At 39.2% G+C, this 26440-nt stretch overlaps 2 protein-coding genes across 7 annotated transcripts in view; both read left to right on the top strand.

Annotated features, from left to right (window-relative positions):
- Nucleotides 1-14655, top strand: part of bsna (bassoon presynaptic cytomatrix protein a) — a 121894-nt gene extending 107239 nt beyond the window's left edge. For 3 of the 6 annotated variants that reach the window (XM_049017189.1, XM_049017184.1, XM_049017188.1), the window contains 5 exons: nucleotides 31-162; nucleotides 421-476; nucleotides 1230-1342; nucleotides 3194-3337; nucleotides 9301-14655. In XM_049017189.1, coding sequence (XP_048873146.1) covers nucleotides 31-162; nucleotides 421-461 — 173 coding nt within the window. In that variant the 3' untranslated portion in view covers nucleotides 462-476; nucleotides 1230-1342; nucleotides 3194-3337; nucleotides 9301-14655. The other 3 variants (XM_049017186.1, XM_049017187.1, XM_049017185.1) reach the window with 3 other exon arrangements.
- Nucleotides 14656-15381: 726 nt separating this feature from the next.
- LOC125744718 (acylamino-acid-releasing enzyme-like) lies at nucleotides 15382-26430 on the top strand. Its single transcript, XM_049016847.1, has 23 exons — nucleotides 15382-15467; nucleotides 16502-16631; nucleotides 17236-17362; nucleotides 17540-17627; nucleotides 17879-17954; nucleotides 18041-18132; nucleotides 18362-18436; nucleotides 18648-18785; nucleotides 19338-19429; nucleotides 19523-19563; nucleotides 20274-20395; nucleotides 20696-20756; nucleotides 21083-21180; nucleotides 21601-21652; nucleotides 21927-22015; nucleotides 22383-22521; nucleotides 22757-22840; nucleotides 22933-23013; nucleotides 23232-23320; nucleotides 23584-23774; nucleotides 24033-24135; nucleotides 24514-24620; nucleotides 26084-26430. The coding sequence occupies exons 1-23, from the start codon at nucleotides 15456-15458 to the stop codon at nucleotides 26196-26198; spliced, it is 2202 nt and encodes a 733-aa protein (XP_048872804.1). The 5' UTR covers nucleotides 15382-15455; the 3' UTR covers nucleotides 26199-26430.
- Nucleotides 26431-26440: the final 10 nt, after the last annotated feature.

The following is a 26440-nucleotide window of genomic DNA, read 5'->3' as shown; positions in this document are numbered from 1 at the left end:
AAATTCAAACCATGTTACATCTCTGCACAGGTTCTAAAGCTGCCCCTAGGACTGGAGGAATAGGAAGTGCTGCAGCGGGGCAGGCGACCACTGACGGAGAGAGTGTCCTGTCAAAAATCCTGCCGGGAGGAGCTGCCGAACAAGCGGGCAAACTGGGAGAAGGTAGACGGCCTCCTGCAGCTTAAGCCATTATGGATCGTAACACTTATTAGTCATCGCTTTGTATGATAACTGCTATTTTAAAGAGAAAATGCAGTCAGCTTTTCATGAACGAATGTGGATTTTTTGAGTTAAAAACAAACACAGAAATACGTCGCATGATTTTCATTAGAAAAAACCACAAGAGACCTGACAGACAATGTCTACTGAGGCCGCACTCAATGCCGCACTCACTCTTCCTTTCCCCTTCCTTTCCATCAGCTGTGTCTGCTTTTGGAAAGAAGTTCACATCCTTCTTCTGAGCTGCTGAGCGAACCGTAAGTTAAATAAATGGGAATGGATCCAGAAGCATGACTTTTAACTGTACCATAACACAATAGACAAAAGGGCTTCTACCTTTGTTTAGTAGTAACTGTGCAGTCATTGTATTCATTTCTTTCAATATGTTGCTACTAAATGTTTTATCATATAGCTTCTATTTAAAATAATATTAAAGACGGGCCAATACTACATTACTATGCTCAGTAAAGTAAAAATTATGACATCAGACATTACACCACCAGAGCTGGTGGTCTGAATGTCACCTCTGCTCTTTATCATGTGGTTTTCACCCTGCAGTCCAAAGGCATGCTGTTCGGTTAATTGGCCAACCTCTAAATTGCCCAAATCCTACCTGAGATATGCCTGAGGCATAGACTCCCAAAATAAGAAATGTGATGATGATAGATGGATAGATGTAGTACATTTACATGTAGAAAATACATAGAAAAAGAGCATAGAAATTAATACAAAACATTTTAATAATATATAAGAAGCCAAATGGTCATACATGGGGGGCTAAGTCTAACTTTGTTCCCATGTCTGCAGGGTTGTGGGTTTAAATCCCTTAGCTGACAGATTAATTATGTCACTGTTAGGCCCTTGAGCCAGGCCCTTAACCCCAAGTCCTCCAGGGGCACAGAATATTCCTTCACTCCCAGCATTTCTCACTCATACTGTATGTCACTTTGAGTCAAAGCATCAGCTAAATAAATGTAAATGCCCTTTTAAAGTTTACTATGTCATTTCAGGATTTCTGGAGTGGTCGTGGAGAACAGATCAAATTTTTGTACTGGAAAAACCCATGATGCCTCTGCAATGTATATTTCATTTAAAAGAAAATGGCAGAGTTCTGAGTACAAGAGTGAGTATAGCGTGTACCTGTTTCCTTTCCTTCCTGTAAAAACAATTTTCTTACACAATACAGATGCTCCTCTACTAACAAACTTTGAACTTACAAAATTTCAGACATACGAACAAAGATGACTATAAGTCCAAATTGTGCTCCTCGGGCTCCTGTTTCCTGTCCACAACATCAATTTTGTTTTTCTGCAAGTCAGTTCCGCCTAGTACGACTTCTGGCCGCTACTCCCGCCGCGCAGCAGCCTAGCGTGCGTACTCCCAGCATCCTAGTTCTTTGTACTTGCATATACCCTTAAAATGATGTTGAATAATGACTTACGAAGATATCAAGTTACGAATGGCCATTCGGAACGTATCTCATTCGTAAGTAGAGGAGCGTCTGTACATTAATGCATAAGAAGTAACAACATAATTAGTATAATATATGAGTATACTAATTAACCGTATCAATTAAACACTCAGCATAGTATGCTGAGGGTAATAATATGTATATACAAGCGCAGATTCCTATTGTATTACCTATTATACCTATATATAAAAAGAGATGTTTGTAACCACTGAGCATTAGAGCATGTTTGATAGGAGCTTCAGTAATGAAGGTGTTTTAGTGTGATGAAATTTTACAAGGAACAGTTGCTAAGGCACTATGGAAGCCTTGAGGGAAGGACAGTATCAACTAGGGACGACTGTAAAGCCCAGTTTATACTTTACTTTTCCACATGCACTTACGGGCTGGGATCAGTTGTCCGTGCGGCAGTTTGTGTTCATACTACATTTGGCTGCAGATTCGGATGGTCGCCATCGGTGCTGCATACAGCAGTGATACTCCCCCAGACCAGCAGAGGGCAGATGTACTGCAACAAACACAAATACAAGCAGTGTAGTGAAATGGGTAAACTTTTACAGAACTTATAAACAACTTTATATAACTTTTATAGAAAAAACTATTTCTAAAACTTTTAACAGTTTTAAAGTTACCACTCAAGGCTTGGGCCATAATCTCTAATTATGATAAAAAGGCATAGCACGACAAAATCCTTACGGCAGAATTAGCCGGGGCCCAAGCCCCCCTCACCAGTCAGCGAATTTTATGGTCGACCGGCCATATGGCCAAGATTTGAACTGTGGTATAGATTATTATATTGTACATATAGTAATTCAACTCTGTATAATACCTGGACAGTATGAAAAATTCCATATGCGAGCACCTCTAACAATCTTCACGCAGCTATAAAATGTCCTGCTTCAAAGTTCAAATGCAACCAATAACGTGTGTCTTATTGTATTTAAAAAAATGTTGCATTTTTACAAAAGCATTTATATTGATATTTTAAATAGCATTTTAAGTTTAAATTATTCTGTGACACAAATTTCAGGCCATGTGCCTAGCCCTAAGATGGTGTCCATGCTCCACATTATATAGTATGTTGTGTATTATGTCCAAACATTAGTCTGTTTATGATCTTGACTTGGTCTAGCTCTGCCTTTGTCTTGGTCTTGTCTCGGTCTCTCCCTGCCTTGGTCCTAGTCTCAATCTCAATACACTCAGGTCTTGGTAATGACTTAGTCTCAGTTTAGGTGGTCTTGTCTACATCACTAGTTCAGTTATGCAAGTTTTAAAAGTCAATCTCTCTCTCTCTGGGATAATTTAGATCAGGGAAACATGGGAAAAATACAAATAATGCCTTGAACTTAAGAATTACAAGCTCAGAATGCATAAAAAACAATATCATCCTGTGCGCCTCTGCTAAATGGAGCTGCACTCCATTCACTGCATCTTAGCAGAGTCAACATGATGAATGTTTACTATTTATTCCTCTGTTCGATTGTGTGGTTTCCTCCTCTAATCTAGCTAACCAGGTTTGGAATCAATAGAATCCTCATTTGTGATGATCCAGGCATCAACACACAACAGAAGAGACAATCATCAACTCCCAGAGGTATTCTAACTCATGAAAGAGGGAAATAAGGAGAAATCAAGCATGGCTAGCCGTGGGTGAGTAATCTAGCATTTTTATAATTATTGACTCCTAATGTGTTTGTTTCTTTGCACCTGCATCTCTAATTCGGTCATATTTAATATAGCTACACCATAAAATGGACATAATCTCTGATATATAATATAATAATAAAAATACTTACACATAGATAAATTGTATCAAAACAGATATTCACAGTATCAGTCAATGAAAAGTTTTTGAGTTTGTGTATATCATAAAGGATAAAAAAAAAACCATTAGAGAAGGCCAAACACCCTTGAGACCAAATGCATGTAAGGTCTGCTTGTTCTGGCTGCTAACATTCACCTTCGAATGAGTATCCGTGAATGTTTTGGTTATATATGGCTGGTGTTGCCCATATCTGCCCTCAGTGCCAGAATACAGGCACTGAACTAATCTATAATGCATGGGGAAAAGTCATGTTCAGAATCAACAGATTCATATTAAGAGGTTTCTTCGGATGGTGAGAGGTGGAATAGTCAGCCTCTCCTATACTCATTAGCTCTCCTTCAGTCAAGTGGCAGAAACTAAATGGAAGAAAATGTAATAAAAGCCATTCTGCATTTGTTTTTAACATCGGCTCATTATATTGTTGACATGGCAGCGTTCTCATATTGAAATAAACTGGTGGAAATGTTCAGCATTTGCACTGGCAGCTTTTACCCAATTAGAATTACTCCCCCACTGTACACATGCATATTTCTTCATTATGAACGTACCATGAGGTACTAGCAGTACGAAAGTGGTATTTGTGCAGGTTATATTCACAGCACTAGCCTTTGAATTTGCAACATTCGTTTGCCCTCAGATTCACTAAGCAGGACAAATTAGCATAAGGGTGCAATGAAAATGCACCCAATGGGAGTGGCCAGATCTGTGGGTGATCTAATAATAAAAATGCGCAAATTTAAAACACAGACGCTGTCTGTTAATTTAAATAATGACCAACCCAATCTACCGATTGTAGTATAAAATAAGACATGTTTTGGGGCTTGAATAATGGTGCAATTTGCAGTAAATTGCCTACTGCAAACCATAGTAAATCACATTGTGTGATTCTTTTAAATATTCTCCTCCCCTAAGTTTTGCATTTTGAATGGGAACTCCTACCAATGCATATGCAATATGGCCAATTGCAAAATTAACTGTGTCAACACCTTTCTGCCACTAACTTTTCACTGTACATCTTTAGTAAATCCCAACATTAGTATTATAAGGGTTTACTCTAGGGCAGAGCGTTAGTAAATCTGGTCCTTTGTCTTTCAATTTTGCTTCCTTTGTTAGCTGAGCAGGGATCCGTGTATAGTGGGGGTTGGATTGTAAAGCACATGATTGGCCGTTAAAGGAGGTGACCAACACCCAGTACTTTGTGCTCTGAATCACAATGCAGTGTGTGCATTCAGTGCTCTGAGTTGTGCCTTGGTAAGATTGCATCAAGAGGGCAGTGTGCAAACCCAGATAAAGGCTATATGTTTGTACAGATCCCCATAATACGGTACTGCAACTACTCCTGCAAAGTGTCCTTCTTAAGATAATAACAGCAGACAAACAGAAAGTAAAAGGTTCTGGGTATAGCTCTTACAAACCAGTAAGGTCCCTTGCTGAGGGATCAGTCCACTGGTTTGCAGGAAAAGAACAGAATACCGTGCCGACATTTGTTTTTTAGCTGATGGATTATTTCATAAAAGCGATAGAGAGAGACTAGAGTCAGAAGCCTAGTTTAAATTAAGAATAATGTATATAAATCAGAGATGTTGCAGAGGTACGAGGGGTGACCCTGTTGAAAAAGTAAGTAGTTGAATGCAGCAGTAGGGATGCTTGCACAATGTGCCTGAAAGATTACGTGTGGCCATACCAAACTCCATTCTTAGACAGATATGCAACCTTCCAGTTTCTCTCCGAAATGGGCTAGGAAGACACGCTGCTCTGTTAACTTGTGGCATAGTGGTTAAGGACGTCGGTGCAAAGCCTCAAGACTGGTGGTTCAAGTCTCCAGAGGGCACCTGTAGTTGTATGTCACCTGAATTGCTTCAGTCATTTCTGGGTGAAGGTCCTGTCGGGCACATTCAGCTTCATGAGCACCTTCCTGTCATGATACTCATTATTACTATCTAAAGTGTGCAGTTTTCAGGGCAATGGTTGGAATTAAGCCACTCCTGCTTTGTTAAAACAGACCATTAGCTCTGGGTATAAAACCTTTAAACCCTGCAGAATAGGATGGTAAAAAAAATCTAGATTTGATACTGTGTATATCAAAGGGAAAAATGCAACAAGGCCTACATGCACATTGGATTTTTTTCAGTCTAGTTTTTGGGTGTTAAAACATGAAAGCGCTGCAATTCTCGTATAGACTGTTAAGTGCTGAAACTGTAGATGGTTAGATGGCCCTGAGTCAAAGCCTCCCACTCTTCCTCAGCAGGCTTCATCTGAGCCAAACTCCTACCATACCTACTGCTGCGCTGCTAGGATGGATTTCTGCGTATTATCAAGCTACTTATGTTATATGCTGTGTTTCATAGGCTGTGGACATAGGCTGTGGACATAGGCTGTGGACATGGGCTGTGGACATAGGCTGTGGACATAGGCTAACATAGGTGTCAGTTATACATGTCTTGTAACTGGTACAGTATTTTGCATAGCACACAATTTGCACAGCAGATGTCTTTATGGTTTTGTAAAAGCTCATGCATTGAATTGACTGTGCTGGAGTATTTTTTGCTCTTTACATGTGTGTCTGCTATATACAAATGGGACGAAAACATGATTCGATCCACATCCTGCTGTTTTCAGATCCTGGCCCAGGAGGCCACTGTCACTGGTGTTTTATAACAAGCATACCCCGTATTTAATTAACTCCTATCGGGATTCCCTTTAAAAAAAAAAAAAAAAAACGTTTCAATCAAGTAATGTGAAGAAAAGTGGAATTCTGCTCTTTGGGCACTCTGTGAATTACAAGATCACTGAAGAGGCCGACCTTATTGACATAAAGGAGAAAAGGGAACTGGTCTGGAAGACCGTGTGATAATGCAAACAGACATTTATTATTATTATCATTATTATTATTATTCTTCAGTAATACTTTACATTAACTGCACCTTCCTAATGCATTTATTATGCATTCATAGACCATTTAGTGCACCTTCATATTGCATTTACAATGCATTCATAAGCAGCGTGTACGTATACCATAACATCCTAATAGAAGGAACAGCTTTAATACACTTTAATAACAAGCATTATATGATTATAACAGGCATTATAATTGTATAATCTTGTAATGTTTTTTATTAAAGTGTATTAAAGCTCTTGTGATATGGTAGGATGTTACGGTATACTTACATGCTGCTTATGAATGTTCTATATATGCATTATGAATGCAGTAAAGCTGCCATCCATCGTCTAGCCCTTGTCTTGGTCCAGGCTGCCCTGGACTCAGGCAGCACAGGGCACAAGGCTGGGGTGTATGGGGAGAACATGCAAACTCCACACACACAGATTGTAGGCAAGATTCAACCCTTGGCAACCATACTCCTCTCTGAGTAACCTTGTCGATAAAACTTCCATCCATCCATCCATTTTCTGAAACTGCTTGTCCTATTCAGGGTCAGAGGGGCCTAACCAGGAGACTACCAGCACAAGGCAGGGTACAACCCAGGATGGGGTGCCAACCTGTCACAGGGCAGACTCACACACCATTCAAACCTACGGGCAATTTTGTAACTGCACATAGCCTCAGTAGCCAGAGGAAACCCCCCAACAACATGGGGAGAACATGCAAACTCCATACACACACACAGCCATGGCAGAGACTCACCCTCTGGTGCCAGAGGTATGAGGCAGCCGTGTTAACCACTGCAGCGCCATGCCGCCCCTCAATAAAACTTATGGATTCCAAACAGAAAGACAAAAACCCTTGGGGTAATTCTCTGCAAAATTAAAAACAGAATAAATCTTTTCAAATGTGAACCCTGAAAAGAAGTTATAATTATGTAGAAAATTCTGAATAGAATATTTTTCTATGCAAAACTCATTAATTGTTCTTACAGTTCCAAAATAAAGCTGTACACCAACACAGTCCATTATATGATATTATCCATCCATTCTATAACCCTCTACACAGTTAAGGGTCACAGTCAGCCTGGAGTTTGTGCCAAAGAATTCAGGGGACTCAACAGCGAACACCTTGTGCTAGATGCAAGTGCGGCATAGAGCTCACACTCCCTCACACACCCACATGCTATGGTTCATTTATAAACACTATTTCATATCAAATGCATATTTTCAGACTGTAGGAGGACGCACCCAGGGAATACCCACATAACCATGGGGGTCATGTGATCTCACACACAAATGTGATCTCAAATGCAGGCCTATTTTGTGTTTTGCCAATTAATGAACATAAATGAAACGGTAAGAAAAGGAATAATTGTGAACTTACCATAGTAGCATCCTGTTGTTTAACACACTGTTTCCCAATCCAGTCCTCAGGGACCCACAAATGGTCCATGTTTTTGCTCCCTCCCAGCTCCCTGCCAAACAGTTTGCATTTTTGCTCCCCGTAGACTGTCTGGGGGTCCCTATTGAGAATCAATGGTTTAACAGATAATGTGAAAGTTATTTCTGCTTGCCCTTTGCTTTTCTGCCATCTAGTGCCCGAAACAATCCCTACTTCCCATTCGTGCTGCAGTCCCCCTACAATTTTTATTTTATACACATCGTCAATTCTTTCAAATGGAATTCCTCAATCACAGAAACTCACGAAAGACGTTCCTTTTCAGTTTCATATACATGCTGTACATGATCATACAAGTATGTTAAGTCTTACATTTTGACCAGTTTTCAGTGAATGCTTACTAAACTGTGTGCTAGACACATGTTTTACAGCACATTAATTTCAGGTAGTTTCCATGCATTGTGCCTGGAGGTTCAGATCACCTCATGATCCTCTGGTTCACAATGTGATTGTGTAAGTTTATGAGCTCCACTCAGATGGTCACCAGCTGTTCCACCTCAGATTGTGCTGAAGCCAGTCCAGCTCCCACACTGTCTGCTGCTCCAATCTTAGTACTGGCTGTAATTTGTTTCTTCTGTCAAGGGGCAGACATTAAAATACAAGGTATGCCAGTACAGCCCTGAGTCAGTGGAGCTCCTCTGCAGTTTGCCATTAGCAGGTAGATATCTAAAGAGAGAAGGTTGCTGGTATTTGCAGGCTTCCCATTAAGGGTGGGGGGATGTAGTCAGGCAGCTTGGAAAGACACCACAACCTCTGTCGCGGTCTGAAATGCATAATTGTTTCCAGTTACCGTTAAAATTACATGCACGCTAACATGACGGTAAATAACAGCTTGAAATCATACTTCTATGCTATATCATCCATCCATCCATTTTCCAAACCACTTATCCTACTGGGTCGCGGGGATTCCGGAGCCTATCCCGGAATCAATGGGCACGAGGCAGGGAACAACCCAGGATGAGGGGCCAGCCCATCGCAGGGCACACTCACACACCAGTCACTCACGCATGCACACCTACGGGCAATTTAGTAACTCCAATTAGCCTCAGCATGTTTTTGGACTGTGGGGGGAAACCGGAGTAGAACTCGAACCCGGGTCCCAGAGGTGTGAGGCAACAGTGCTAACCACTGCACCTCCATGCCGCCCTATACTATATCACTCATTTTAAAATGAATATAATTTTTTATTGAGATAAATGTAATTAAACTTTTCATATTTTCAAGGGCATCCCCTTAATTTCTAAATGCTGCACAGATGAATGTTTGCATATATGCGAGGAATAAGACACTGGAGGACGATAGCAGTGAGCAAATAAAATGACAAAATAGGTGTTCAAGATTCAGCTCAATGAAGGTGAGGTGTCAATGACAAGATGGTGTGGATAACAGTTTTGCATTAATGCAGAATACAGGGTATTAAAATGTTTTGTCTATTTTTTTCCACAGGTAATTCTGAGGATCCCGTCTTTACCCAATATTTTTGAGAAGGTTTCTGGATGAGCTACGGGTTAAAGAAAACTGTTCTAGGAAAGAGATGTATTTTGACCAGAGCTTTGTATATAAACCTTGGATGACCAAGGCCAGCAACCTCAAGGTTTGGAAAGGAATGTCGGCTATAGCACTTCTTCAAAAGCACAGTTGGAAAAGTCTGGGTTCGGATGATGAAAATATATAAATGTTTCACTTTCTCGATGTGTGAGATGCCACCTCAGAGGGATTACATCACATCTTGGGGATCCTTAATTCCAAACACTTGTGCTCAGAAAACAAGCCACAATATCCACTTGTTCTCTAAATGCTTCATGGGTTTTTCCTGTACTAAAGGAACTTTTTCTTCACATAATAATATTTGGCAGGTATTGTGAGGAAATTATTACGATGACAACAAAATATCCCTGTTGTCCTCTTTGGTTTTGATATCTTTACATTCCAGTATGGAAACATCGTTTTTGAATGCAGACTTTTTCCTTGGAATGTGTCCAGAAGAGGATTTATGATTAGAATGCATGTGAATTTCTATCCAAGACCTACCACTGTTCATCATTAAAATTAAGGAGGCCATATGACATTTTAAAAAAAGAGAAGACATATAATATTTAAAAGAAAGATGAGAAGCAAGACCAATCAAGCCACATCACTGAACACTTCTCTGAGGTTAGGGAAGCCCTCAGAAGTCAATGTGGTCAAGGCTGTTTGAGCAATTGCAAAGCCATTGTGAAATCACCAGAAATTGCTGGGTTTTCGATGTTTTATATTATTTATTTTTATTATTTATATTTAATTTTTACATGTATTTTCTTGATTTTGCATCATGACAGCCTTAATAGTATTTTGTTTTGCTTATATACCTCACATTTTTTATCCGTATAGCCTTTTTTAATTTCTTCACACACTGTATGCTATATATGTATGTAATTTTTCCAGCTCGAGTACAGTTTTAAATATGAATTAATACTTTTAGTGTTTGTTTTACACTTTTGTATTGCTTTTCATTTGTTCTTCTTATCATAATTGCCATAATTATTATAATACAATTTTTGTTTTCCAAAAAAAGCAATAGCATGCAGAAGACAGTATGTTAAAAGCACAATCTTGTGTTGTTTCAGAACATGGGGTCAGGAATGTGTTGCCTCTGTTATTATCCCTGTAATGGACTAATACATCGCAAAAAGACTGTCAGTCTTCACTGCAACAAAACAGGGAGGAGTAACTACAGCTGGACCATATTCATGATGCAGGGAGTCTATGCTAATCGCTCTTTTGAAAATAAGTTATAAGCATGCAAGAATAATGGGAAAAGGGGGAAAAGTAAGACTGATATGGGGGGAAAAACCTTTCTGCATGAGGCAATGAAAGCAAAAGACTAGAAAATGAGACGCTATAGGCATATTTTACATATATAGTGTGCCTTCATGTCTTGAGTTACATAGATAAACATAGATGCATACAAGCCATTTACATGTAGAGTACCATGTGGGAGGCTGTAACGAATACTACCAAATAAGTAAACGAAGACCATGGCCATTCTGTTAATTACAAAGGGGCCCTCACACTGTGCTATGCATATGAGATAATCATAAATTACATCTGTGTCATTGGCCATTCCACAGACGATGCAGATAGGCTGTGTAGTTTCAACACTGGCAAATGTTAGAAGAGCACTAAAAAAAACTCAAGGAATGAATAGCGACAGGTAATTTTCACTGCATGAGATCCAACTCAGCATCGCGTCATTTAAATTCCTTGAGGAAGGAAATTTCACAAAGAGCATAGCACAAGTGCAGTATGAGAAAGGAGCTTTAGTCAATGAAACTCTGGGATAGCAGAAGCTCTACTGGAGCCAGTCATGATTTTGACAGTCGTCAGAAAAACCTCTCAGGTCAGTTTGCCCCCTGCTGTTTTGTTGCAGTGTTACAGACACCCTGGCCCAGCCTGACCCCCACCCCAGCCCTAAATTTGATATATATTGTCTTTCTGTAGTTGCTGAACGTTAAGCATGCTCTGGTGAAACGTCATATCCCACGTGTTTATCTGTTTCCTGTATGTCAGCTTCCAACCATCCAAGATCAGAACAAGCAGACAAACAAGTAAAAATGGTGGTCAAAAGTAATCTTTTCATTTAAAATGTTCTATGCAATGATTCATATTAAAAGATATAAAGACAAAAAAATCTATACCACTATCATCGTTATGTCTGAAAATACAGCAGCATTGCGTTGCTGAGGAATAAAAATGGGTAGAGTTGTTTGTATTTAGCTGTTTGTATGTAATTTAATAATTGGATTAAGTATTTTATTTTAGTGGCATGTTTGACCCCCCATTCCTTGATGTGGGAAAACTTTGGCAAAGGGTTAACTATGTAGAATCATGTTTGTCCTTCATCTCGTGGCTTAAAGCATGGGTTGTTAGGCACAGTAAAACGTTTTGCACGCCCTTCTTCATTTCAGTGTTTGCAGGGTGTTCTGTTCTCTGTAGCACTCGGCTGCCAGTTTATGCACTTGTTATTCGCAAAAAATATGTAACAATAATACAGGACAGCTATTTAAGGCATCATTAAGGAACAAACAGAAGCCACTGTAAGTGTGCTAAACAGTTGTTCGGGCATTTTCTGATTGAAAAAAAATGAAGTTGATGAGACTCATACAGAAGCTAATGTAGTCGATAAACATTTCTGTATTAGCTGGGGAGTGATATAAGTGTTTGTATGAAATATTTATTTGTGTACCAGCAGTAACAGGATTTTTGTGAAACATACAGTACCTTCAAAATAAATGTACTCTACAAGTGAATTTTGCGAAACTGTAACTATATAAGCCTGTTTTACGTTTGATTGGGAAATTCAAATGATAACCTTCCTGACGATGTAGTTAGTTATTAAGGGCATATTTGCTGAGCTGTGGAGTTTGAATTTCATTCTGGTTACATAAGTTAGCTGTTGTGTTACATAAGTTAATAGTAAAGACAGTTTATCCAATATGCCATATAATTTTTTATGCTCTCCATTTTTTCTCTGTATCCATGTTTTTTCATACAATACTTTTAGCATCCTGGTTTTCATACACCACCATTTTAAATTTAAATAATTCTAAATGTATCCAGAAATGTAGTTCATTTGTAATAATCTAGTCAAAAATACACTCCGCCTAAAATTAGATAATTTCGACCTGATTTAAAAAGAGAGAACTGTCCATGGTCGAAGTTATTTGTATTCCTTTCTATTAACATAACCTAGATTCTTAGATTGTTTTCATTCAGTTTAGTCACAGAAAAATATAAAACATATAACAGCTGCATTTATAAATTGTGACAGATCTGCAGTCAGACGGTTTGTAAGACCAGGGGCAAACATAGATAATACGGTATGTAGCTAATTTGACCTGTTGGAGAGAAGATCAGTTCCACACCAGAATTTTCATCAATTACTGATGACTAAGTTTTCCTAAGGACAAAAAAAATGTTTCCAACCACTTTGGTCACAACCATCGGCCCTTTAGTGACTACAGAGGATGCCATGAGAATTACGCTGTATTACCTGCAGTTTTCAATGTATTTATTTGCAGTGAATAACAGCTAAAACAGGATACTCCTCAATGTTTTGACTAATGTGGCAGTTATAGCAAATGTGACTATGCAATCATAAACTGGGATAAAGAGCAGTTGTTCATGTATGCCTTAGGAATGAAATGGTTAATTAGTTTGACAAAGAAGGATTCACATTTGCATATCATGAAATGGCTTATGATGTAATGGAGATAATCAATACAATTTCCCAGAAATTACTCTATTACATGCACAAAATTACACTGATACCTTCACCTCATGTGTGAAGTTGGGGGAAACATATGTGTGCAAATATGTATAAATGTCTGTGTGTTTGTATATAATTTATATATTTAGGAGGTTCTAAAAAGTAATATATGAGTATATAATTTAAAAGTAAATTTTAATGAAATATATATATATATATATATGGTATAGTACTATTGTTATGGAATATATAAACAGAAATTACATCTATATTTTGTTCACTGGTGGCACATTTTCCCTCTGAGTGTCTGAAACTTCACTTGATTAATATATTATGAGAGGTTTCCAACACCTTTAGTCAATGTGCAGCAGACTGAGAAACTTACTAATATCTGCCGTTGATATAATTTCAGCTGACTCACTAGATACATCATAATAATTCTTTATTCAGATGGTATGTGACAGTTAGAAAAGGTTATATGATCTTAATTATCAGTCAAAGAAGTCAATATTTTGTCTGCAGAAGTTTATAATCTTATTGCTATTTTGTCTCAGGAAAGCACATTCGAGGGGATTTTATGCATAAAAGTAAGGGCTTATTAAAAACCAGTCATTCAAGAAAGCCATCTAGATAGATTACCTTACAGTCCTACTATGGATTGTATGGATTTCTGATGACAGTGTTTGCCAAAACAGGCAATGTGTCTTTTATGCCAACCAAAAATGTGCATTTAATTAGCATACTAACTGTTAGAACTGTGATGACTTCATTTGCTGGTGTATATGTGGGGTCTTTGTGTATATGGAGACAGAGAGCGAAAGGCCACATAATTAGGAAAGGGGGTCCCAGTGCTTCAGATCGCTATAAATACCGCCACCTATAAAGGCAACAGCCAGGGAACCATAATTTATCTACGTAATAACAAGTGCATGACCAGAAGCAGCCGCCAGCTCTTTAGCCCTTTATGGAGAATGACAAGCAACCATCTTCACTGTAAATATCAAATACTATGAACTATAAAGAATTCTGTACAGTGTGTAAATCTCATGAGTAAAATGACCGCTGGCATGGGGTGTCTCATGTCCCACACTGGCCAACCTGCCAGCTTGTGCTTTGTGTACAAAAGAAACATACAATTCAAAAAGCATCGTGAATGTGGCTGGCTCGTATGGACTGTTGATAACAAGTTGTAACCAGAAACATATTGATCTCTGTAGAGTTTCTATACATGTTGTGTTTGTAATATGAGAACCTTCAAAACGTTACCTTGGCTTCCATGTAATTTCTGAAATGGGTGGAGGTGGATGTGGATATGTAAAAATAAATTATAATAATTGAAAAACAAGATGAAAAAATAATTTTGTTTTAAAAAGTTACATTCACTGTTGTAAGTGCAATGAGCTAAACTCCATGTATCCATTGTGAAACCTCGTGTATGTGTCAGTGTATTCCTGTAAACAGTTGTAGTAAACTTGGTGCATCATGTCATGTAATGTGATAACTGAAAAAAAGACCTGATGAGTCATTTCCATCCAGGAAAAAAATAAAGAAAAATATGTTGATGATGTGCTCACAGAATTTTTTTGTGAAACAGCTCGACCAAACGTTAGACTGTCTTGTCCAGTTGTTGATTTCAGTGTTGCAGTGACATCACTACACAGACACAGATGACTTGAAATGAAAGTGACAAGTTAGCTTGCTTGACATTCACAACTTGTCCCTGAAGAGAATCGTTACAATGAACACTTGGAGATCTCCTAATTCTAATGCATGTTTACTTTAACTAAACTTTATTCTATACTACACAGAACTTTATCTATAGAACATGAATAAGTTATTTATGAATTGTGGTGTACAAAAACAAAGTTGGTGTACAATACAGTGAAATATCTACACTTCTGGAAATGAGGAATGTCAGAACTCCAGAGTCCATATAGAAAGCATTCCTAATTTAGATTAAACTTGCATTTTTTCATTTTGAAATAAAGACAGATCCATAGCTGATATTTCTTTTCATACAGGTAGAAAGACAACCTGCAGACTTTAACACTGAGCTGTAGTTGTACGTACAGACAACGCATATTACCCAAACAGAGAACGCATTTTACCCACGACAGTCACGCGCAAACGACCTGGGATGTACCATTAGATCCAAAATAAAAACTGTTATGTTTTTTTTTTTACCAAAAAGTCTTACACAGGGAGTAATATTATTCATGAAAATTGTATAGTGTGTATTTATACATGATATTTCACTGAACTAAATGTGAACTAGATTTCATAAATGTAAATATAAATCCCCTTTATTTACGAAGGTGGTACGACTCATTCTCGCGCTGCGTCTGACGGCAGTATGGAGTCTCAGGTTTGGAGATATTTTAATGTATTTTATAGTTTCTTTAGAACCGTCTTCATAAATTTATACGTAAATGCTGGAATTGTAGGCGTTTATTGGAAAAGGAATATTATATTTAGTGTCGTTGAGGCAGTCTGTAAAAATGTATAGTTTATCGTTGTCGTTGTGAGAGAATCAGGGCGCTAGCCCGAAGCCTTTCTTTACTTGTGTGTTTCGTATTCGTACGAATGGGACCAGAGGACACATCTCGATGCTTTTATTCCATCTTTTACATTTTTTTGTGACTTCCGACGGCTATGCTGCTGATAATGTATTCCAGTCAATTATGCATTAACACACATCCTAGTTACTAAGTAATTGGGTTTTTTTTCCTATTTAGTTAGCAAATCTCCGCATGCAACTTTAGATAAGTGGCTGTTAAATCATTTAGAAATTACCTAAATTGGAATGAAGGTGGAAGTAACGAAAATAATTTTGGAACGAATTCTTCAACACTGTGCTGAAGACACTGCAGACAAGCAGTACTGTAAAGGGACTTTGAAATGTGTCCATGTTAACTACTGGCAATACTGCTAGTTAGTGTTCCTTAATATATAGGAAATAACTACATTTAATATTAAATGGCTTCTCTGAACTTACTAAATACAATAGTAAGGTGTATTTTAATCACTCGGTCAGAACAGGTTTGTGACAAAACCCGACGCTGCCGGTCTAGCTGGTTAATTCTTCCGGGTGGCTGTCTGTGGACTGTAGGCACGGCATTCAGGTAGTTTTCCAGCTCTGATCTTAAGATCTTAAGAACTTCTTAGTCTCCATCCTTAAGCCCACAGCATCACCCTTCTTATTGGAAATCCCTGTGTCCGGGTCATAACCCAGCTTAATGAATACTGTTATGGGGTTATATTAACTCTCGTGCATCGCAAAACGCGTCTGTTAAATAAGTAAAGTTAAAGTTGTAGCGGCGCTGCTTGCCTCTCATGCATTCATTGCCGAGGGTTTTGTCTGTAACCCAAGATTCAAGTTTGTCTCGCCTGTGTCACAAGGTCGTTACCAGTCCAGACGAGATCGCCAAGCTCTACCGAGAGCATAGTCTATTTCCCTCGTTGGCCACAGCTGAAATCGGGCCAGTGATCACATCGCAGTACGGAGGAAAATACTGCAATATCTATACAGGTAACGTAATAATAATGGACATTTCAGCATCTGTCTGAATGGTGTGCTTTCAGTGTTTTTTTTTTTTGATAATCTTTATTATTTTACTTATAGATTTAAGGTCGAGGCCAAACGGTGGCACAGTGGTTATCACTGCATCACACCTCTGAGACAAGGGTTTGTGTCTGTGAGGGCTCTATGTGTGTGTGGAGTTGAAATGTTGTTCTGGGATTGTCTTGGTACTTCCATTTCCCCCAGGTCCAAAGACATGCTGAGCCTAATTGGAGTTCTCCAGTTGTTTGTAGGTGGGAGTGTGCCCTGTGATGGGTTGGTGCTGCATTCTGGGTTGTTCCCTGCCTTGCTCCCACATATAGCCTCTGGGATAGGTTCCAGACTCCCAATGATCTTGAATAGGACAAGTGGGTACAGAAGATGAATGAACTTAAAATGTGTTTTTTCATTCCCCCTTTTTAACAGTTCTATATTTTTCATGAGAACAATCTTGCGTATGATTTCCATAAATGCATGTATCATGCATTTAGATGTCTATTAAATGCTACATGTACATTGAACATAACTAATAATGAAATATAAATTGACTGCACTCAACATTTTTTCTATGCAGAATGGAGTCAGCCTGATTTTGAAAGGAATGAAAAAGTCAAGTTCTGCCGACAATACATCGTCTTCCATGATGACAAATCCATTGTGTATTCAGGTCCATCAGGAAACTGCACAGAGATAAAGGGAGTGTATGTAGGGGGAAATTGTCTGGTCTAAATCTAATCCTTGTTCTTAAAAGGAATGATTTCTATTAACACTTACAACCATTCCACTTTTTCATAAACACCCAAAAAACCAAACACAAAATGTGCACCTTATTGCTTTATTGGATAATTTGGTAAATCACAGTTGTACTGTCTGACTAGGCTCTTGAGCAAAGACTCACCTTCTGGTGACATGAAAGCAGTGGTCCGGGAGTGCATCATCAAAGGAGAAGAGAAACAGTTTCTGGAGGTAAGTTATCACTGCTCTTTAATTTAATGTTAGTTTGAAGAATATTAGCAGAGGTGGAAAGTTCAGGTCTGGAAAGTTTAAGCCCAGTCCAAGATTTTGTATCTACCAACCAGTTGAGTACTCTGTAAATGTGGCTCAACACAATCTTGCTTTTGGATTTGTACTTTCTGAACTTGAACTTTGTGCCTCTTAATATTAGGTTTTCTCGCTAAAAATGATTTCCTGCGGTTTTTTTTTCTTTTCATTTTCAGGTGTGGACCAAGAATAGCAAAGTGAAGAGCATTAACCTGACAGCTCTGAAGAAACACGGCAAAGTCTATGAGGATGGTACGGCTAACTCTGTCTTACGCGGGAGGCCTACGTTAAATCTCAAAGCTGTCTGTGTTCATTTTGGGTCTTAAACTTTTGTACAGATCAGTTTGGAAGCTTGGTCTGGTCCCACTCTGAAACACACCTTCTGTATGTGGCTGAAAAGAAGAGACCAAAGACGGAGTCATTTTTTCAGGTTTTTAAAGTTTCCTCAGTGCTCTTAGTGATTAATCATAATTGTTTGATTGTGGTTGATTTTGTTTCTTGTCTGGTTGTTTGTGATACGTGCAGTTATTGTGACATGCCTGAAAGGTTTGGAACAAAAGACTTGAACTTAGTGTAGACACAGTCAATTTCTTTCTTTAAAACGTCGGTCTGAAAGATGTCGTAAAGAAACGTCCTCCCCGTCACTGGCTCTCCTACAGACTGAATCACCTGAATCATGTTCCCTGGGAGATGAAGAAGACAGTCTGAAAGTGGGAAAGAAAGAGTCTATAAAGGTAGTGAGACATTTTTACTCTTAGTTTGTGTTGATGATTATATTTATTATGTTGATGCCTGTTATTGTTTGTTTTTCCTGCACTGAGTCATATCTAAGATTGCACTTACGACGTAGTTAAAACATTGTTTTTTTGTGGATAAATTAATTAAATGTAACAGTGCTTCTTATAGAATGAAATATGTTTGTCTTCTCTTCCTGTGTACTTAAAGCAAGACCAGTTTGTTTATTACGAGGATTGGGGAGAATCTCTGGTGAATAAGAGTGTGCCGGTGCTGTGCATTTTGGACATTGAGGGAAACAATGTCTCTGTCCTGGAGGGAATCCCTGAACACATCTCTCCTGGCCAGGTCTGGCTTCCTGTTTGTCCTCTTTCCCAGCACACTTTGCTTCCACTCCATGTGTCGGTTTGAGATAATTGTCAGTGTATTTTATGTAGGCTTAGTGGATTTTTTTTTGTAAAATACCGCCCCTCAATCAACTTGCATGTTAAGCTGCATTTTTTTTTCATGCTGCTTCTAGCACACAGTAACCTGTTTCCACTGATATTCCAGCTTGATTATTTTGTCTCTGCCCATTATAAATAATGTCACCCACCCACCCATCCACTGTTTTAGAGACACTTAAATATTGTGGCATCAGAGTGAGCATAGAGCCTGTGTCAGGCAGCAAGGCAGGGTACGCCCGGTGACAGAGTTGGATATGTCACTACCCTAGTTACTTTCTCATTTGGTTAATTCTCTCCATTTTGACCATGTCATTCATGTTACTCATGATTGCAGATATATCAGCTCTCCTCCTGGGCTTTTGCCATTCTGTGTGGGTATACCCCTAGGGCAGCTTGGCATCTAACCTGCTATGAAGAACAACTAAATACCCTGGCTTTGTCTGTTTGCCTGCAGGCATTTTGGGCACCTAACGACACGGGTGTAGTCTTTGTGGGCTGGTTGCACGAACCTTTCCGCCTGGGCCTAAAATTCTGCCCTAACAGAAGGTATGACCACAGTGTGCTGCTCCCCTTATAGTAACATGTTCCTCTGACTGTCGCCATGACAGTAATCCCAGTGTGTGTGCACTTTCTCTCAAGGTCTTCCTTGTTTTATGTGGATCTTACCAGTGGCGAATGCGGTAAGTTCAATTTCCCCCACATTGATTTTTAGGCTTATTTGCCTTCTATCCACATTTTTCTCACCTGTCTCTTCATTTTTGGTTTCCTCACCTCTACATCACAGCGGTAGTGCTAAACATCGTGTCTCAGTTATTTATCATCAGCTAAATCTGTTTTAAACCCATTAATTGAATGATCTGAATTATAGGATAGTGTTTCGGGTTGTGCTTTCCTTGTGGGATACCTAAGGGTCTTATATTTTAGTTAATGAATATAAGAATATTTAAATTAATATCTGTATTGGTGATAACATTTTTATATCAGTCAGGTGCAATTTGGGACTGCTCATGTCACAGTGAATAAAGATGACAGAATAATAATAAGTGAATAAATGAATATATGATGCTTTACTTGCCATTTGCGCAATTACAGGAATATTGGAATGCTTTTTGTACATATCCTATTTTTACCTCCTTTGAGACACAGACAAATGGGTCAGAACAAAGCTTGAGCTCCAAGTGCAGGGGATTAAGGGCCTTTCTTAAGGGCCCAACACATATGTGACTATTAAGTCAAAGATGGGATTCACACCAGCAATCTTCCATTCATAGGCCCAGAGGCCTAACCCACACATTGCCCCCTCTAATGACGTGTCCCACAGTTGCCTGATTCTCAGCCTCTATAAGTGTGACCAGCTTTGTCCTAAAGGATATCTTGTTTGAGCCTACAGAGCAGCTCTCCTCCGATTCCAGTGCCGTCTGCTCCCCCCGTCTGAGCCCAGACCTCTGCCGCATTGTCTACCTGGAATGTGGGGTGTATGGTCCTCACCAGCAGTGCAGCCGTCTCTGCATGGTCAGTGTGCGGCAGGACACTCTGTCAATTTAAGCAGTGCGTGGTCGTGCATAGATAGAGAAGTTGGATGGTGACCATGAGGCGAGTGTGAAACCGAGAGACTGGTGTAATATGGTGTGAGAAAACGGCTCTGAACAGAGCCGACAGGAACAGCAGTGAACAGACATTCAGTACCAAACTTGGTCTTTTTAAACTTTTTAAGGCAATCAAACAGAGATGCTGTAAAATTTATTGAAACCACAGTCAGTAATACTTTTATTTGGCACCAGTGTAAAATTATCTAATTATTATCTCCTGTAGTATGACTGGTACACGAAGAAGACATCAGTCATCGTGGATGTAGTCAACAGGCCCAGAGAAGGTATGGTACTCCCATTAAATGCTTATCTATGAACGGTTCATTGGCTCATGTTCCGCCTTGATGAGGTGTCATCTCTGCATGCCATCCTCCCTGCTATTTCCAGTATATGTTTTCACAGTCGGAGTTACATCTTCAATAAGGAAATAGTGAGGTTTTGATGCAGCTTGCACAAGTGGTTTCAGTCCTCTGCTGATTTTTAAGGATATCTTGTCCAGTAAACACTGGTTTCGTAGACATGGTCGATGCCCTCAGCTTGTAATCGTGACAGATAGTGCGTGGGTTTCTGTGTGTACACACTGTGTGAAGGTCATGCATTTGTGCCATAGATGGGTTCACTGGGATCTACAGCTCCATGCTGTCTTCCTTCTGCTGGTCAGCGGACAGCCAGAAAGTTCTGCTCTCCTGTGCTCAGAGGAGCCGGAAGGTAAACCAGCTCTTACAAGATAGGCACCAAGGTTGTCTGAGACGCTGTTTACTAAAAAAAAATGTCATGGGGGAATGTAGTGATGAGTTAGACATTTTAATAATGCCATCTCTCACCCTTTCACATAACTAAGGCCTTTTTTCTAAAAAATAAAGGAAACCTAACTTGTCAAAAACATCTGTTAATCTAGTGTACTTTACACACTCGCACACAATTATTATTTTTTTAGTTTTGAATTTTCTTTCTGCAGTGGCCTTCTGGCATATCTCCTGCTTGCCTGTGATAGTCTCCAGAATACTGTAATCCTCAGTGACTAACCAGTTTGTGAAAATGTATTGGGAGAATTTGCTTTTCTTTGTGGTCTTTCTATACCATCTATCTCTGTTTGTGTAACTAACCTTTTTCATGTTTTTCTATAAGGATATACTTCAGGTTGACATAACAACTGGAAATGTCACCTCACTGACTTCAAGTAAGTTAAATGCAATTTAATTCTTCCCACTGCATCATGGCAACTAGACTGTTTGATTGAGATCTGAAGGGAACGTTAAATCTGGTTTGCAAATCACTTTTTAACAGTGAATGTACTGTTAAACCAGTTACACCAGTTACATCCTGTAGGGTTCAAATAAATGGAATTGTACTCCATTCAGTGAGGAAGTAATTAAGTAAAAAGCCTACAGTTTGCAGCCATTTTTTTCATGCTGCTCTGTGGGTGAGTCACATTGTGTTCCTTGCCTCACCAGAATCAGACATTGGCAGCTGGACCCTGCTGACCATCATACGGGACCTCATGGTGGTCAGCTGTTCCTCCCCCAACTGCCCGGTCAGCCTGGTAAGATCATAATGTCCCACATGATCCCAGACGAGCTGTTATCTGGAAATAAATAATGAATATCTCAGGAAATACTTTTCATTAAATGAAAACATTTAAATTAAATTAAATTAAATTAAATTAAATTGATAACTTTTATGTTAGTAAAAAGGTCATTCTTTTTTAATTCAACAAATGGCTTTTGCATCACCCTTTTTGATTAAATTTGATAGGTGAATTACATTCTTTTATTTAACAAACAAAATCTTTTTAAAATATGGTACCTTTTCTACACCCTTTAAAGGGCTTAGATATCATACCACAAAGATTTGGCATTAGTTACCAGCATAGACCTGGTAAATTTTGATGTGTGGCATTTGTTCTGAAGAGGGTAGGGTTTCTGCCTGAGTCAGGAGGCCAGGAGTCAGTGTCGTGGGTGACGCTAGAAGAGGCTCTGCCCCACCCTGACATCGACTGGAAAGTGCTGAACTTCACACCGCCCCCTGAGCAAGAAAACGGCAAATACCGTGAGCATGGCCTTGCCATTCTTAATAGGTGTCTGCTGAACACGAGGCTTCTTAAATTGTCGTAATCTTTAAAACAAATCCTTAATTTTTTTAATGCAAATGTTTGTGTTATGCATATCTTCGGTTACTACTGATGGACCCTTGATGAATGCTGTGCCCAAATGGGTTGTGGCATTATGCAAGTACACTGCACCCTAGTAGGAAGTGCAGCAAAGTAATTCAAACTCTGTGGCAGCTGGCCTGGACTTTGAAGCGATCCTGTTGAAACCAAAGAACAGAAAAGAAGGCACTGCACTGCCACTGATTGTGGTCCCACATGGTATGTGGTAACCGAGTATTCAGCTTACTAATGTTTGCAGTACTTGGTGTATTAGGTCCTGTGAGTGCTGAGGTGCTATACTCTGTTTGCAGGGGGACCCCACTCTGTCTTTGTTGCTGAATGGTTCCTGTCTTGTGCAGTCCTATGCAAAATGGGCTTTGCCATGCTGCTGGGTGAGTAGGTGCTGTCACGTCTCAGTAGCTACATTGTAGCTACATATCAATTTTATAAATTTTTTATCGTTTATAATTAATCTGTTTACTGTATATATTGGTTATAATTGGTTTATGTAGAATGAATGTGTTTTTATAGAGCTAATTTGTTTTGGCCTATCTGCTTTGCACTGTAAGAAATTTAGATCTATATTTTTATGTGCCTCTGTATTTTGTAGTGAACTATCGAGGGTCTCTTGGATATGGCCAAGATAGCATCCTTTCCCTGCCTGGAAATGTTGGCGATCAGGATGTGAGAGATGTTCAGGTAGAACTGGCTCATAATCTGTCTAAAAACGAAGAATAATCATTCGCTGGGTCTTAAACTGTTAAATGAGTGTCAAGGGGTTAGATGTTGGTATGGCTGTGCATTTGCATTTTTCACACTTCTAGTTTATCATCTATAGATGGCACCATAATCATCATTAACTTTCAGGTAGTTCTACAAGCCCGTAAGGACATAAGCTATGCTGATGTAGCATAGCGATGGAGAGAGCGGGGTTGTGAGTGATTCACTTCTGTTTTCTTTAGAATGCAGTGGAGAGCCTGATAAAACTTGGTGAGATCGATGAGCAGAAGGTGGCTGTTTCTGGGGGCTCCCACGGCGGCTTCCTGGCGTGTCACCTGATTGGCCAGTATCCGGACTTTTACAAGGCCTGCGTATCTCGGAATCCGGTCATCAACCTGGCCTCCATGATTAGCAGCACTGAAATTCCAGACTGGTAATGAGGGGTCATGGGGGTGATTTTTACTGTGAAGCCTTATTAATGTGTTCTCACATGTTGATGCTACTGTTATCTGAAAAGGTTAAAAAATGTGTTTATGACTTCCCTAGTAATTGTGATAAACTATTAAATAAGGATAAATTGTGGACTGTGCCCAATCATAACTAGTTTTACAGTGCTGAATTTCAGTACATTAAATGGCATCCAGTGAGACCTGAAATCTGCTGGAGAATGACCTCAAGGTGCATGCTGCAGGTGCATGGTGGAGGCTGGACTTCAGTACAGCACTGACACCCTGCCTGATCCCAGAGCCTATGAGCAGCTGCTAAGCAAGTCTCCCATCTGCCATGTTAAAAAGGTGACCTCCCATCACTGACATCAAAGTCCCTTTGGTTAGCGGTGTGAACCTCACATATAACCATGTTACTGACAAACCTATGGTGAAATACTGCTTAAAAAGGCTAAGCATTCTGAATAACCTCATGGTTATTGCAGCAGGGGAAAAAGGTAGTAGTGCTGCATGCTTAGCTAGTTTGCCTTAATATCACATTAGCATTTTGGGGCTATTTAATAGCTTTAGGCAATACTAGAGACATGGGTGTAATTTCTCCCTTATGATACATTCTTTTTTTGTTTTGTGTCTTGTAGTGATTTTTGGAAGCACAGCAGTGTTTTCAAATTCATTATATCTAGACCATCAGTGGGGATGCCTCCATTCTTTGTTTATATTCCCCAGGTGAAAACGCCAGTGTTACTCACTCTGGGAGAGAAAGACAGACGTGTCCCCTGTAAGCAGGGCCTCGAGTATTACAAGGCACTGAAAGCTCTGCAGGTGCCTGTTCGGTAAGCAGGGCGTATGGGGTGAGCCGTTTGGTGATCTTAATGTGAAAGCCACATGGAAATCACGAGTTACAGCTATAATTCATCAGAGAAATTCCCTTTTGTATACCAAATGAGTGTATACAGTCGAACCTCGTTACTACGTACAAGACGGGATATCAAAAACATGTACGTTATAAGCATAGAACGTTGTAACCACTTGGTGCAAGATGGATGAAAGAACTATCCATGTAAATGATAAAACTTTAATTGAACAGACCCTTAAATTGACTACAAAATAAACGAACACATTATTACTTGTTAAATAATTCGACAAAGCTCATTTGGATCCTTGAAATTTTCCTGAAATTACTCACGATTACTTAGTGCCAGCCGGCGATAAACGGCAACAAAAATACACAACGGCTGGTCAAAATGGATTTTAAAAATAAACATTCGCATCCAAATTGGCATTTGGCCTGAAAATATTAATGAAATATTGGTCAAATTAAATCATAAAATCCTTTAGTTCCACTATTATTCTGAATTCACAATTACCGGCATGACCGGTAATAGTGAGATTTAATAAAGGTTTAATAAATAAAAGGTTATATAAAAATAAAAATAAAGGTTTAATAAACAAAGAATACGCACATAACACTTAAGCCATTACTACGCAGTCCAGTAACGATCGGTCAAGGCAACTCATTTAACGCGGGAAGTTACAACGCAATAGACAAATGTGCATTGTCGGGTGAAGATCAGGTCGATACAGGTAGATGTAGCGTGGTCGGTGGGGAGAGCGCTGTACGTTGTAACGATGGTTAGTTTTCGTATTTTTGGGGAGCAGCGTGTGGCTCTGTGGGCTAAGCCTGTGTGTCTGTAATCAGAAGGTCGCAGGTTCAAACCCAGCCTCCCTGGGCGCCGCTATGGGTGGCAGCCCTTCGCAGACAACTTCCTCTATGAAAAAGAAGAAGTTATGGGAGGCGTAAAGACAATTTCCCTAGGGGGATCAATAAAGTATCGATTATTATTATTATTTTCTCTAGAAATTTGGATGTTGTATCGAAGTTTACGCTGTAAGGGTGTACGCTGTAAACAATGGCTGCTATTGGAATAATACATAGGCTAAAAACGGGAATTAGAAACCTGTACGTTGAAAAGGTGAAAACGTTGTATCCGGGGTACGTAGTAACGAGGTTCGACTGTATTAGGGTTCTGCTGTTACCATTTTAATACTGTATTACCTGGGTGACCCACCGACTGTACGTTGACCATGTACTGCATTGATCTGCCATCTTTTTGATTTGTTCTATAAGCATAAGCGTTCCAGCATATGAATAATGCCAGTTTTATGAAACAGATGGAAATTAGACACAAAGTAATCAGAAATATTTTTATGCTGTTAACTTTTTTTTTTGTTTTGAACTGGTAAGCAGTGAAACCATGTTTTAAATGCATACTCTGACTTTGTTTTTTTGTTTTAGGTTGTTAATGTATCCTGGAAATAATCACTCCCTCTCCAAAGTGGATGCTGAGTCAGATGGCTTCATGAATATTGCTCTTTGGATAATCCAGCACTTGTCCCTATCTGTACACTAACTTTCATGATAGCTCTCTTTTCCTTTATCTGAATAATTAATGTTACTGACAAGACCATTTAATCCCAAAGACCCTTTCTGAACTTCTTGAGTTCTAAGTCCGCTCAAGATAATAATGAATAATAATTTTAATAATTCGCATTATATGTAAGTAAGGTGTGCAAGATTGCTTTGGGAACTTGAGTACCTGATGCCATTTGAATTAATAAATCAGAGAATTTTTTAAAATGTTATTTTAATAAG

Source organism: Brienomyrus brachyistius, chromosome 6 (assembly GCF_023856365.1).
Source record: "Brienomyrus brachyistius isolate T26 chromosome 6, BBRACH_0.4, whole genome shotgun sequence".
In the NCBI taxonomy this organism is placed as follows: Eukaryota; Metazoa; Chordata; class Actinopteri; order Osteoglossiformes; family Mormyridae; genus Brienomyrus; species Brienomyrus brachyistius.
The sequence above is the reverse complement of the archived record's forward strand: the minus strand, read 5'-3'. Positions and strand labels throughout refer to the sequence as shown.